The 13,972-nt window shown below is 38.7% G+C and overlaps 1 protein-coding gene across 6 annotated transcripts in view; it reads left to right on the forward strand.

The window, feature by feature from the left end:
- Positions 1-6,047: 6,047 nt before the first annotated feature.
- ABLIM1 (actin binding LIM protein 1) overlaps positions 6,048-13,972 on the forward strand; it is an 83,629-nt gene continuing 75,704 nt past the window's right edge. For all 6 annotated transcript variants that reach the window (XM_062496763.1, XM_062496757.1, XM_062496761.1 and 3 more), the window contains exons 1-2: positions 6,048-6,169; positions 7,627-7,736. In XM_062496763.1, coding sequence (XP_062352747.1) covers positions 6,063-6,169; positions 7,627-7,736 — 217 coding nt within the window. In that variant the 5' untranslated portion in view covers positions 6,048-6,062. The remainder of the gene's footprint in view (positions 6,170-7,626; positions 7,737-13,972) is intronic.

A 13,972-nucleotide genomic window follows, 5' to 3' on the forward strand; every position in this document is an offset into this window, starting at 1 on the left:
ATCACTGAATCAAGATCCAGGTAGAAATGGGAGTCTGTAGTTCCCGAGAAGCTAACAGAGGTTAAAATTTCTCCTGTGCCAGGGAATGAAGTTCAGATGTGAATTCATGCATTCATGAGCTTGATGTGAAATCAATCCTCAGTTGCAGCTGTGAGACTAATTGCCATTTCTGCATTTATATATCTCAGGTGCTGTGTCTTGAAGACTGTTCTTGCAGTGCTTCCTACTGGCATTTCACTTCAGGTTCAGTTCCTTCCCATTCTTAAGTGGATCCTTACTTTTCTGTTGGGATTAGAATACTATTAATGACAAGTGATTGATACCAATCTTAGTTTGGTTGGGCTTGACGTATCTTCAGAGACAAAACATTTGACAGGAAATGAAATTAATTGCACTACTTGGCTGATACTGATGAATGCTGACAGATGCCATGTCAGATTTTAAAAAGCTGCTGGATCCCTTTGGAAGTAGAGGAACAGCAGGATGCTTAACAGGTGACTGATGAAAGGGGCAGAGCATCCTTACAAGAATACAGAAAATTTCTTGGCTTTGTAGTCAGTGTATCCTTCATTTGCCTGGCTTGGATGAGGTTTGGGTTTGCTCTATCCTTAAATTTCTGGTTTGCTTATTTAAAATCTTTTTAGAGAAATGTTTTCTCTAGATAGTTACAATCAAGTGATCCGAGGCTAAACTTTGACATTTTTCCACTGATTGCCTTTTCTTCAAGGTTCATTTCCCACAGACCTGTAAATGACTTTGATCTCCAGCTCGTGTGTAGTTTAATGTGAAAGGTGTTTTAAATGGTTGAATGGTTCCTGCCATTGTTTCCATCCTGGTGCGCAAACCTCTGATATTTCAGTGGGGAAGCTGTCACATTGCTACACTATATATAGCTGCTGTTTGTTTGCTGTTGAGCTCAGGTATGAGCTGTTGGATTGCTAGAAAGATTGAAATTTGTGCAAGGTAGGTGCAGACAGGAGCAACTCCCAGTGCAGCATTATTTGTGTCTCCCGTGTTGAAGGACTTAAGGCAGGCTCATGGCATTGATTGGGAAGTTGATCAAGGTAAAACTGCTCTCATCTGAGACTCAGAATTCACTTTTGGTTTCAGTTGAGTGAATGCTTGCATTAAACGCCCAGGGGTTTCACTCGGGTGCCCCACTGAGAATTACTTGTGTCACAGTGACAACAACACTCAGGAGTGGTGCAGGCAGGATGCTTGAAGTGGAATGTCAGGGTTTCCATGGGAAGAGGAGAAAGACTGGAGACTAGAGGATGCTTCCCAAGTGGGAATCTCAGACTAGTTTAGGAGAAATGCAGTCTTCTCTTTTGCTCAGGAGGTGTTTTAGCTGTTAAACCTTTCTTCTACCTCGTGTAAAGTTATCAAAGCATATTTTAAGGTCACCTGTATCTGTTCCATGTTTATGTGCTTTGACTTCCCAGCATTGTTTCTAACGTCAGTCTGCTAAAATGAGAAGAGATTCCTGAACCACTGGGAATACTGGACACAATTCCAAATATCTTCAATCAAAATGCATCTCTTATCAGTGTGTGACAGAAAAAAATCTCCAGTGACAGGAGTGTGACAAATGGTCATTGGGATCTCTGTTCCAGCTTTTGCAAACTGCTGGATGAATTTCTTATTGGTGCCTAGCAATCTCTCTGCCAGGGTAGTGCTGCAGCACAGCTTCTGAGATTTTTTAGTTCTTATGTGCTCTTCTGATGATGCTTGGATGTATATTCATTCTTTAAATGAATTACACCGTCAAGAAAAGTGTTGGTTGATAAGAGGAGTAAATGGCAGAGGGAGACTTGGTTCATTTGAAATGCAGAAACTTTAATAAGAACTTGAACCTTGCTTTCATCAATATGGGAATTGTTAAACTCTTACATGAAAAAAAAAAAAGTAACAGATACTCCCTGTGTATTTGTTTGGGTGTAGGTGATAAACTGAAACATTTCCAAATTTCTTTCCACCTTTAAACAAGAGATCCATTATGTCCTAAGAATAACTGTTGTATGACTATTTTCCTGCTTGAAAACAGAACCATTATTCTGTGAAGCTGAAAGAAATAAAACCCCAACAGGAAATTGAATTTGCACCTTATTTAATGCACGGTAACGAAGTAGATCATTAGAGTTTTCTTAATGAATAGCATTCACTTCTGCAGACTGAGAGCCCAGATTCATAGACTCTCCTTGTGTGTTCTTTTTTCTTCAGTGTTGAAACAATTTTTACTTAACATCAAAATGGAGTTCAACTCTCCCTGACAATAAGGCTGTGGAAATCCTAAATAATGCTCAGTAGGATCAAATCCTGTTTTTGTTCTCTTTGAAAACCTCTGATCTCTTCATTTATATCATCACCATTAAAACTTTGAAGTAACTCAGCTTAAGAATGGTCCAGGTCCTTCGCATCCACAGGCAGCTGGATTGCTCTTGACCAGCCCAGGTTTCCATAACAGACCCTGTAGCCTTTGGAGCTGAAGCAGCCCTGACAGTATCTCCAACCTTTTTGTGCTCCAAGGATGCAAAATAGCAGCTCCAGAGAGTAAAAGACAGAAAAAGCTAGCAGGTGGGTGTTCTCCATGCAGTGGGAGGTAGAACTGTACTCCAGCTTACTCCATTCACAAGAGAGGCAAGATGGTTTGTTTGGAATATGAAATTCTTTGATATACAGACTCTGAGAGAAAGGCTGAGTTCCTCCAAGAGCTTTTGAAGATAATAGTTTCTTCTTTCATTTAAAGAAAAATACTGGCTGTTTTTGTCTCTATGCTTGTGGTACCTTAAGGAACAGAAATGCTCCCCAATGTGTCCTGTTTCAGAAAGAGGGTTTTGGTCATGTAAAACAGAATTTCTCCCATCATATTAAGCAGGAAGGATCTTGAAGAAATGTTTTTCTTCTGTAGAACTATTTCTGTGTCATGGATGTTTACAGAATATCTCTAGCTTTTTGCCTTCTCAATCATGATTTGTGCCTCACTATTGGCTCCACAGAGTAATTCTTTCAGAGTAATTTTTCCCATCAGTGTAGGAGAAAAGCAGTTTCATGTTTACAGTTAACTGCCATAATTTATGCATAAATTATTCTTTGATGGCATGATATGTGTACCACAGCAGTTGCTTAGATCACACCATTAGAATTCACTGTACATATGTAGAGTTCACAGCTGATTTCACTGCCTCTGCTGCTTGAGGCATGAACAATAGTGCACATATGGCCTTTCTTTTTAATAAAAGACAATTGCAGTTCATCCCTTCTTTTTTGCGGATTTTCTATAGCAGTCATAGATATGTGTGTTAAGGCAATAGGTGTCAGCTTGAGGGGATACATTGTCAGAGCCACGACTTCTGCACAGTGCAAAAAGCAGGAAAAAAAAGAAAAAAAAATAAAAGAGCTGTTCACATCCCTTCCCTGTTACACACCACATTGTACACCAAGTATGGGTACAGTTGTGTTCATCCTTTCTGATTTGATCTCTGACTCAAAGTGAAAGCAGCCGGCTGGAATAGCATTTTTCCAACCATGGATGTTAACAGTCTGGGTGACCCTTGTTTTTCCCATGTAGCTTAAAGCTGTGATTAGTGGTAGGAACACATGTGCTAAATTGACTGCAAAAATCCCTTGTAATGTGGGGTTGCCAGGGCTTGTTTCTAATTCTTGCAGATTGGTGTGTGCTTCCTGCTGGGTGTATGCCAAAAATGAGGAATCTGCTGGGGGGTCACATCATGAGCACTTCTGCTTGGGCCTGAATTCATGGCTTGCCAGTGTGAGAGAATTTAATTCAGACATTCTGAGTTATTTGCAAAATGAGTTAAGAGATTGGGTAGAAAGAAGAGTTCATAAGGAAAAGGGCAGCAGAAGGAGCTTCTCTTTGATAGTAGCAATTGCTCTCTATAAAGGACTTGTGAAATATTTAGCCCCCATTTTAATTGGTAGGCTTGAATCCCTGTGGCCATGCATGCAAAGGGGATAGGGCCTAATAACTGTGGGTGCATGAACCCTTTCCTTCCAAGTTTGTAGTGGTTTTTTGCAAACAATGGTCTTCCACCTCTATATGATGCTGAATCTGGGTTTTCAGAAGAAGGTAGAACAGAGGTGGCATTGAAAGTGAATTTGATCATCCCAGCTTATTAGATCCTTGCCTAAGAAGGTGAAGGGGGCCAAAATGACCAAATGAGTTCTTCAGAAAGTGACCCTTTGGTAGAACTGTGGATTATAGTAAAGAGCCAGAGTTCATACATGCAACTTCTGAGGCAGAGCCAGCAGCACACTGAGCATCTTCAGCTTGAGGCTGAAAAATTGATACACGTAGATGTTAAAGGTACAAGGTCAATTTCCAACTACAATTGAAATAATCACACGGACACATGGCCCAAGCAGAAGTGCTCATGATGTGAGCTCCCAGCAGATTCATCATATTTGGCATACGCCCAGCAGGAAGCACACACCAATCTGAAAGAATTAGAAACAAGCATAGCACTTCAAGAAATTTATCAGCTTCTAAAGCATCTTTTAAACATTAAAGCAGAATTCTCAGTTTCTACATCATTCAGTGGTAAGGATCTGCCCAAAGTGACTTAGAGGAGCAAACCTACTCTAAGTAGGCTGCGGTTTCACCTCTGGACCTCCAGTGGAAAATTACTTTGTGGCCCCCAACCCAGGAAGGGTCTAGAGTGCTGTGGTGTGGAGGTCACCTGTATTTTCTGCCTAACAGGATATTTTACTGTTAGTTTGAAAATAGTATTTTCAACAAAATAGAGGTCAGCAGAAGGAAAACAAGGACCGAAAGTGTTTATTTCTGGTGTTTTGTTTTGTTTTTTTGTTTTTTTGGGTTTTTTTTTTTTTTTTGGAGGTGTACTTATAAAAGCCAGCTTGGAACAATTTGCAGCATTTTAACAGAGCCTTAACTATAGTTCTTTGTAATTCTCCTCAGTTACTGACAATTGAGTTTTGGCTGCTTGTGGAGTTAATACCACCATGAAATGTAATTTGTTTGCACATGGAATAGTATCACTGTTCTATGCAGAAATGTGAAACCGGAAAAATGCCGGTACTGATACTGCTTTCCTTCTAAGCTGCATTTTAGTACTGTTTATTGTTGTTCTATTAATTATTGTTACAGTAGCAGTCATTAGACCTCCAGGGCTGGGCAACTAACAGAGGAAATTTGCAATTCCTGCCCCAAATGCCTTGCAATTCTACTTTTTAAGGCAGGTAGCTATTAAGATACTAGCCCATTATAACAGGGCTGAGAATGAATGTTGGGTACAGTGTCGTGCTTAGGACTTGTGGCAGAAAGAATTGAACCCAGTCCCCCTCATAATCTTTCTGTATCTCATATTTTAATTTTTCAAGGACTGTGTAACTGCAAGGACCTAGTGTGCTGCTTATTTATTTTTGCTTAATACTCAGAATTTCTGATACTCAATATTTCTGATATTCGATCTGAGCATACTTGAATCTTATGAAGGGGGATGAGATGGCAGAGTTAACGTGCTAGACTGCTGTGGAGAGGGGTTTCTCTTACTGAATTACACAGATACAACACTATAAAGAGGAGCAGGAGGAGTGCCAGAAACCAAAGCGCCTGGGAGCAGCTGGGTATAAAATTTTGGTGATACAGGGGAACACTGAACAGGTAGTTTTGAGTTCTTTGTTCAATCCAAGCTAAAGGCATCGTGCAAAGTTAAATCTCCCATGGCGCTTTGTTTTCATAGGGTTTGTCTGTTAGAGGTAGGATTGCTTTCTGTCTCTGTGTTGACCAGAAATGCCAATGTAGGACTATGAATATTTTCTCAAAGCAAAACAGGCACCTGGTTGTGATGTGTTCTGGTTTGAGTGAATAAGCATTTTACAGCGGAAAACTGCCAAGTCACATAAATCCTTGACTGGCTCTTCACCCTTTTACTGATACAATTGAGCAGCTAACATCCTTAGTAGTGTTATTTTTCTAATCTGTGTGGTTTGTTTTTTTTCTTCCAGTGTGTGGCTGTGACCTGGCACAAGGAGGCTTTTTCATTAAGAATGGAGAATATCTCTGCACCTTGGACTACCAGCGCATGTACGGCACCCGCTGCAATGGCTGTGGGGAGTTTGTGGAAGGTGAAGTAGTGACAGCTCTGGGAAAAACTTACCATCCAAGCTGCTTTGCCTGTACTGTCTGCAAGTAAGTCATCCCTTCAAATAACACGGTGGGAACCCAGTTCAAGGAAAACACAAGGAAAGGTATCGCCATGAGACACAGGTCTCAAGACATGTTTCTCTTGAGGATGTATTTATTTTGTTGTAAAAGATCAGCCACGGGTCTGACTTGAAAAGTCTCGAAAATGCCACTCATTTATTTGGGGGACATGGCTTTTGTATTACATGTAGTTCCCTGTTCTCAGAAAGTTACTGTCATGTCTGAAAGAATTAAGTGTCAGGCTTACACATTGAGATAATGGACATGAGTTGAGTTCATGTAGTCAGCCCAGCTTGGTGGGAGAAAGGAAGTGAAGCAAAATTCTGGGTGCTCCATTTGAGCTCTGAGGACAGTCAAACAATCACTTAAGAGCGTGTGGCTTTGGGACTACTGGGATTCCCCTTCTTCCCAAACACTCTTTCTTGTCCCCAGTAAGAGAACCAATCTTCAGTTCTACAGCAAGTAAAAAGCAATAAGTAAGGCTCTGTGGATGGGAGAAAGGTGGCATTTTAAACTCCTACCTCTGATAAGTATTTTGTCCTTTAGCCTGCTCCATTTCTCAAGCCTTTTCTGTTGAAAGAATTGTGATTGTTTTCTGTTTGAGTTGAATTTACTGTATTTTGGTAATCATAAAACGTATATGTTGCAGTTTTATTTCCCAGGAACAGTGTGAAACATGACATCAATTTTCTGTACGTTGACTTGCATCAGTCCTTTTATGTTGAATGAAAAAAAGATGAATCATTGAAATAGATTAATGAAATTCAGTATTGCTGCTGATTTATTTTTGGCCCGCTTAGGGATGGCAGTAGAAAGGAAACAATGCCTGAAACATTTTGTTTTGTTGAAATCAGCAGTTGTTCATTTGCTAAGCAGTTTTGGACTGAGGTGGGGTGTTGTGGGGGTCTGCACTCAGCAGTTAACACTCCTTATTAAAGATTTGGAGTTACTGAATGTTGCTCATCCTCTGCTTTAGGCACCAAATAAGAGTTAACAGCAATGTCAACTTCTGCCTAGCACACATTCTTAGCATTTATGAGTGACTAGCTCCACATTCCTTCACCAACCTCAAGAACAGCTCTGATTCTTTGAGTTCTCTTCTGTATCATTTGCTATCCACAACATCACACTGAGACCATCATGAATGTAGCTGTTGTGTCTTAGCAGATTTCACTGTCTCTACTCTTCAGATAAAATATGTTTGATAATCTGTTTTAAATGGAAATACAAGGCAAATCTAACCTCTGCTCTGCTTGCATCCGTGGACTGGATTTCTTCCAGTGCCTGGCTTTGCCAAGGCCACATTGCAGAAACTATTTGGCCCGAGTTTCTCTAAAATATTGATTGTGCTGGAGGAAGGCAGAAAACTTGACGCATGGGGAACAGAGGAAAATTTCTGGCATAATCTTTTCAGAAATGTATTTTTCTCTGGAACTTTCCAGGCGTCCATTTCCACCAGGAGATCGAGTTACCTTTAATGGAAGGGACTGTCTCTGTCAGATGTGTGCTCAGCCGATGTGCTCCAGCCCAAGAGAACTGTCTGCCTCAAGCAGTAAGTTGCCAGCTCATTTCTGAAGCCTCTCGCTTTTCCAGGATCATCAACATTTGATTGAGACTAACATAATGCAATCCTTTGGTGGTTTTATTTTTTGTCACATTTAGAAAAGTGAACTGTCTCTGGGAATTTGGTGTCGGGTTTTTTGCTCTTCATTTAATGCCTGTTACTACAGATGGGAAGAGACACTTCAGTGTGAAAAAATGACTTTTCCCCAGTGACTGGATTTTAAATTTTTTTATTTTTAAATTTGCTTTGATAGGCACCAGGAAAGTATCTAAGTGATAAAACCTGAGGTTTCAAAGTCGATGTATTCTGTTTCTTTAATGTCTGATTGTGCAAGTTTAAATATTCAAAAGAGAAGGAAGTCAGAGGAAATTAATTTTCTTCTCCTATTTAAAATTTCAATTAAATTATCCTTTAAAAGGAGTATCTCCAGGATTATGCTTCCAGTAGACTGATGCCATATGGTACTGTGATCAGAACCTCAGGAAACCATTATAAAAGACAGAAAGAAAATTAAAGGGAAAGACAGAGAATAAAGAAAGTTTGGGAAGGAAGTTGAGTTGGCTTACTGTTGGGTTTTAACACTTTTAAAAGGTAATTTGTAAATTACTGATATTAATCTCTGCCTCTGGTAGTTAATTTTTTTGATCTTTGAGGGTTCCTTTCTCTGATTGCTGGATTGTACTCAGCACTCATCCACTGTAGTTTTGTAAATCAAAATAGCTACAGCTTTCTTTGTCACACCGGGTAGTTTTCCTTCAGGGAGAAACTGTATTTTCCCTGGTACTTGGCTTTGAGATCCTGGAATTATAAAGTGCTATGGAAAGACAAAGATGGATGAGGTTTGTGCTTAGTGGATGAGTCAAGAATATTGGGATATCTGCTTTGCCTGAGGACATGTAGTCAAACCCTTAGACAAAGGGAAAATGAGACTTTTTTTGTTATCACTCTTCTCTGTCTGGGAAGTGATGCTCTTCCACTATAATTGTAGATTTGCAGCTGAAAATACACAGGCCTAATCAGTTAAAGAAGAATTTAGGAAGCTGAAAAAAGGCTTACAAGACCTTAAAAAAATATAAAAATTTATGAGGGACTTCAGGCACCCAGGGAATCCTTCTGAAACAGAGGAATGATGTGGACACTGATACTGAGGAGGCATAATTGGCAAGGAACTGCAAGACATAGGGACCTTGGACAGTACTGATACTCTTTTTCTAAGCATGCCAGAGCATAGAAGATTCTGGATCTGGCTCTCCAAAGGTGGCACACCTGTCCAGCAGTGTGGCACTTGCCACATGCCTGACTCCAGGTGCCAGAATGCCCCTAGAAAATGACAGATTAAACTGGTCTGATACTTAGCAAGCCTAAGAGCTGGACAGTCACTTCCCCACAGCCACGGTCTCTACTGAAATTCCTTCTTAGCTTCCATGCTGAAGCCATAGCTAGCAAGGATTATAAAATAACATTTTGTGTGACTTGTGATGAGATTTATTGGGGTTTTTAATTGCAATTAATTTGTGTTCTGCTGACAATCTAGTTTGCCAGTTTGTCACACAGCAGAAGAGCTCCTGCTCTCAATAGCTTAGAGTGCACTATTTTGAAATCTGTAGGCACCTGCCTGATGCATGTTGTTCCTTTATGGACAAGAACTTGCAGAAATGTGTGGTGTAGAGTTTCAGGTCGTTTTAGTGCAAAACTTTCTGAAACAGACAAGTAAAAATAACAGCTTATGTTATAAGCTCAGAACTAATAAACTAAAAAAAAAAAATAAAAATCAATGAAGCATCCTCTGTCTTCAACAACAGGCCAGTTGCTGCTTTAGCTTTGTACAAAAGTTGACTTAGATACAGAAAAGTATCTTGCTGGCACCGAAGAGTTAATTTTAATTAGTGTAAAGTATTTCAGATTACTTCCAGGTTTCTCCTGCTGGTTAATACACACATAACTTGTTTTCAAATGTTTTGCCATCTTTGGAAAGGATTTTTTAAAATACAATTTCTTTTAGGAGAGGCTCTCATTCACATATGCATCTATTTGATATCCTATACAGCTGTCAGCTTCCCGTGATTACTTTCAAGTAGCTCACTAGAGGAGACTTTCCTTAAAACAAAGAAAGTTTGAGGAAATTCAGTAGACAGCAAATATATTATGTTTGATTGCTTTGTGTAATGTGAAAGTAAGCCTTCTATCCTAGGATGTCTGCATTAATGCTGACATGCCATTTTCCAGTGTCTATTACTTCACACAAATGAAAACTTAGTGACAGCTTTGCTTGGATGATTTCAAGGAAAATTAAATGTGCCTGAAAACGGGGGTTAATATATTGAATAACAGGAACCTGAATATTGTTACACTTTATTGTAGTGCACAGCAGTGAAAATCAGATGGGAAAATACTAAATAATTAATTTGCCTTTTTTTATTTGTTTAGTGTTTGTTGGGTCCACAGGACTTGTTTACTTTATTTGTATTAGTAATATTTTTCTTTCACTGCACATGTGTTACCTGAAATTGTAGCTGTTTTCTTGAAGAACCAATCCAGTGACTTCATTTTTATTTGAGATTTTTAAAAGTATCCTTCCATATTCAGATGCTGCAGAGTGATCATAATTTATAATTTAATCAGTCCTATTCCTTGGCTATTGCTAGCAATACACAGTGCACTAACTTTGGGATCTTTGTTCATTCAGCAGGAAATCTAATAACAAATACCTGTAAATAGCTTTGCAGACAAATGAAATGAGTGGTGTTTGGTTTTGTTATTGTTTAGTTTCATATGACAGCTTGATAAATGGCATGTGAACTATAAAGCAAAGTGACTGGGACAGATGTAGAGCAGCACAGAAACAGGGGACAAGTAGATAACACTGACTAAAAGTGAGGTGTTGATGCCTTGGATAGTTCAGGGTTTTGAAGATTCTGTCAAAGGCAGAGTTTTTTTCTTTGAGGCCCAATAAAGGAGTAATGCAATAATGTATGCCAGTAATTGCTATTTATGTTTTAAACGGTGTCCAGTTTTGTATTTGGTATCATGATTGCCTGTACTGTACTGTCTTTAGTTCTTTCCACTCCCTGTTGTGTTCTGGATGCATGGCAACACACTGTGTTTAAGGTCCACGTTGTCTCTCCAGAAAACCAGTTGTGCAGGCAGCTGTTAGTTCTAAATTTTGGGCAAAACTGCAACTGTGCATGCATAGTTACATAAAATGCCTTCCATTTGGGCATTTTGTCAGTGAATTCTCCCCGAGGCAGCTGATAAATGAACTGAGGCAGACTTTGAAAATAAAAGTGTCCAGTTTAGTCAGACCTTAATTTTTAAAAAGTACCACACTGGCTTCCGTATTTTCTTGAATGCACAAGAGGTGGTGTGAAAAGTCCAGCTGAGAGCAGAGCAGCTGTGCAGAGATCTCCCCACTTGGGACAGGCACAGGAGGTGATGCCAGCAGGCTGTGGAACTCAAGCCAGCACTCTTCTGGCTCAGGCATCATCTTTGAAATCCAGAAGAGACTACATCTCTTTGACTATAGTTTAGCACGTCAAGGAGAAAGTTTTTCCCTTGGGAAAAATCACTGTTTCCACAATAAAAAACTTCAGTAATAAGAATGCTGTGTCATTTTCTGCCTGAGGTCGAGCCCTTTCTCTGTTGGTTCCTTATCTGGGTGCTGGTCTGGAAGTTTTAGTTATTTCTGATTTGCTGGAAGGTTGGATCATTTTAGTGATGTACATGAACTAGATAAGAAATTGCATTTCAAGTGAAAAGTGTGTTTTCTGGGTTAAACCTCCTTATCCAAAAGAAACTGAATCATTACAATCACCTAACGGGAGTTTTCATTTTGAAAAATTCATCTTCTGAAATTGTGATGAAGACTTTCACCATTGTTCCTTTTCAGTGAAGTAGATACTTGTGTCCTACAAATGCCAAGGTACCTAGTGGTGATGGAGTTTGGAAAGGAGCAGAGGGAAGATATTTCAACTTCCCTTTCTTTGTAAGAGTCTCTCCTGTGACTTAAGAGCATTACAGTACAGCCAGGATGTGAACCAGAGTTTTCGAACTGACCAACAAAGTGTTCCATGTGCATGAATAATCCTTGGTGCAGCTGTTCCCCAAGCAGCCAGCATCCACGTGGAGATTTCACATCTTTTGTGTGTTTGTCCTTGTCTGTTTTGCACATTATGTTCTGGTTCAAAGAATGTCAACTCTCTGGGACAGATGCTTTCATGCATATCAGTACAGAGTCTAACAGGGTTGGATTTTGCCTCACAACTGGGGATATTTGCTCTATTGTGATATAAATAATAAGCTTAATGAACATGTGGTATAAAAGATATCTTTGTCAATTATTCAGTAGCCTTATCTCTTTGAAAAAGATACAGGCAGCAAACTTCCAGTAAATAACTGAAACTTCCAGCAGGGTTCTGGTAATACTGAAGTAAAGCAGAGCCAACATACCACACCTGCTGAAGAAGGAGGAGGTGGGAAGGTAAAAATAGTACTCATCTTTTGTGAGCTTGTATTTAAAACAACAGAGCATCAAAATGGAGAAACAAATTCATTTTGCAGTCCTCCTTTTAAGGTTCTTTAATTCTTAATGCAGTCCTATAGTCAGGACATAACTGTCCTTTCATTAGATAAAAATATAGGTGACTGCTGCCAGTATTCAGAAATAATGTCAGAGCTGATGTATAAGCATCACAAACTTCTCCATTAGAAATTAGCTAAAATGGATGCAAAATTCCTCTTAATCATAGTTCTTGGGAAAAGCCTGCAGCTTGGATTTGTAGCTATTCAGCCACATTTGACTAATTTGTCATTATTTAGTTCTTCATAATTTTTTTCAGGAGCTCTCTGAAAACTCCTTCAATTCCATAGAGAATTTAAAAGTGAAGGGGAAAGTTGGCTGTTGCTAAGCAAGATATCTGCAGTGATTTTTGGCTTTAAAAGGTGTTGAGCAATATCCAACACATGATTTTGAGTTTATTCTTAGGAAATATTGTCTGATTTCGCACTGTGTCAAAGTTACACAGGTCCGTGGCACAGATGGAGATGGGCCTTGAGTGACACACTGAGCTCAGTTTGTCCTAAGGAATATTCACCCACAATATCCATAACTTCAGTTGAGTGCCTGGGGAACTTAGAGAGGCTCAACAGTTTGGTTGTGAACAAGCACTTTTAAATTTTAAATTTTTAAAATTTCGGGCTTCAACATTTAATATTTTTTGTGTGCTGTAACACAGAATTTTCTCATTTCATTCTTGGCCTGGCTGTTTACATAAGCAGAAACACTCCAATATCTCTGTGGCATTCAAGCCTGTGTTTAACTACTGCAGATTCAGTTGAGGGTTTTGGGAACTTGACAGAAGGGGCACACATAGTCCTATATCTTTTTTTCTAATTTACCATAGAATAAAAGCATACTATGGACATCACTGTTGATTGATTTCAAACACTGTGATTTAAATCATTGATTTTAATCATGGTTTGTTCAATAACCCAGGAAACCCTGATTACACTGACTGATTGTAACCTTGGATTACATTTAGATTTTTAATTTTAAAATACAAATTGATAAACATGAGGGTACTTAATATCTGTACACATCTACTTAAAGTAATAAAGCTCTGCATAAAATCATCATATTATTTAACATCTATATTTTTCTCTTACAACTATTTTTGCTAATGAGTTGTCAAACTCTATTTGAATGAAAATTGAAATTTTATTTAGAATGCATAAAGTATCTGTGGATTTTTTTTTATTTATTTTCAGAAATTTGTTACACACATGAAGAATTTAAATGTATTAAAATATATTTCAGCTTTGGAATTTATATTTTTCAAGAGCCTGTACCTTATAAAACTATTTACTTTGGATCGCCATGACCTTAAAAATTTTGAAAGTGGCACATCTTATGTACCCTAATTTTGCTCACAAATAGGAAAAAGAAAGCAAGTTTATTCCCTGTGTTTTCAGATCCCATTTTTAACTTCGATTTAATTAAAACTTTAAATTCAGATTTTAAATCAAATCCTTTATTTTTTAAATGTTACTATTTAATTCTCCGTTTCTTTAGTCTGAATTTGATCGTAATAACCTTGTAGGACAGCTACATTTATGACTTAATACAGCGGGTCTAAAATTTTACCCCATCCCCCCCTTCGAAGAATAAAAGAAGCAAATCAGTGTTCATGACATGATAAAGTTATCATGACATGATAGAACAAATTATG

This window comes from Cinclus cinclus, chromosome 7, assembly GCF_963662255.1.
Source record: "Cinclus cinclus chromosome 7, bCinCin1.1, whole genome shotgun sequence".
Taxonomy (NCBI): domain Eukaryota; kingdom Metazoa; phylum Chordata; class Aves; order Passeriformes; family Cinclidae; genus Cinclus; species Cinclus cinclus.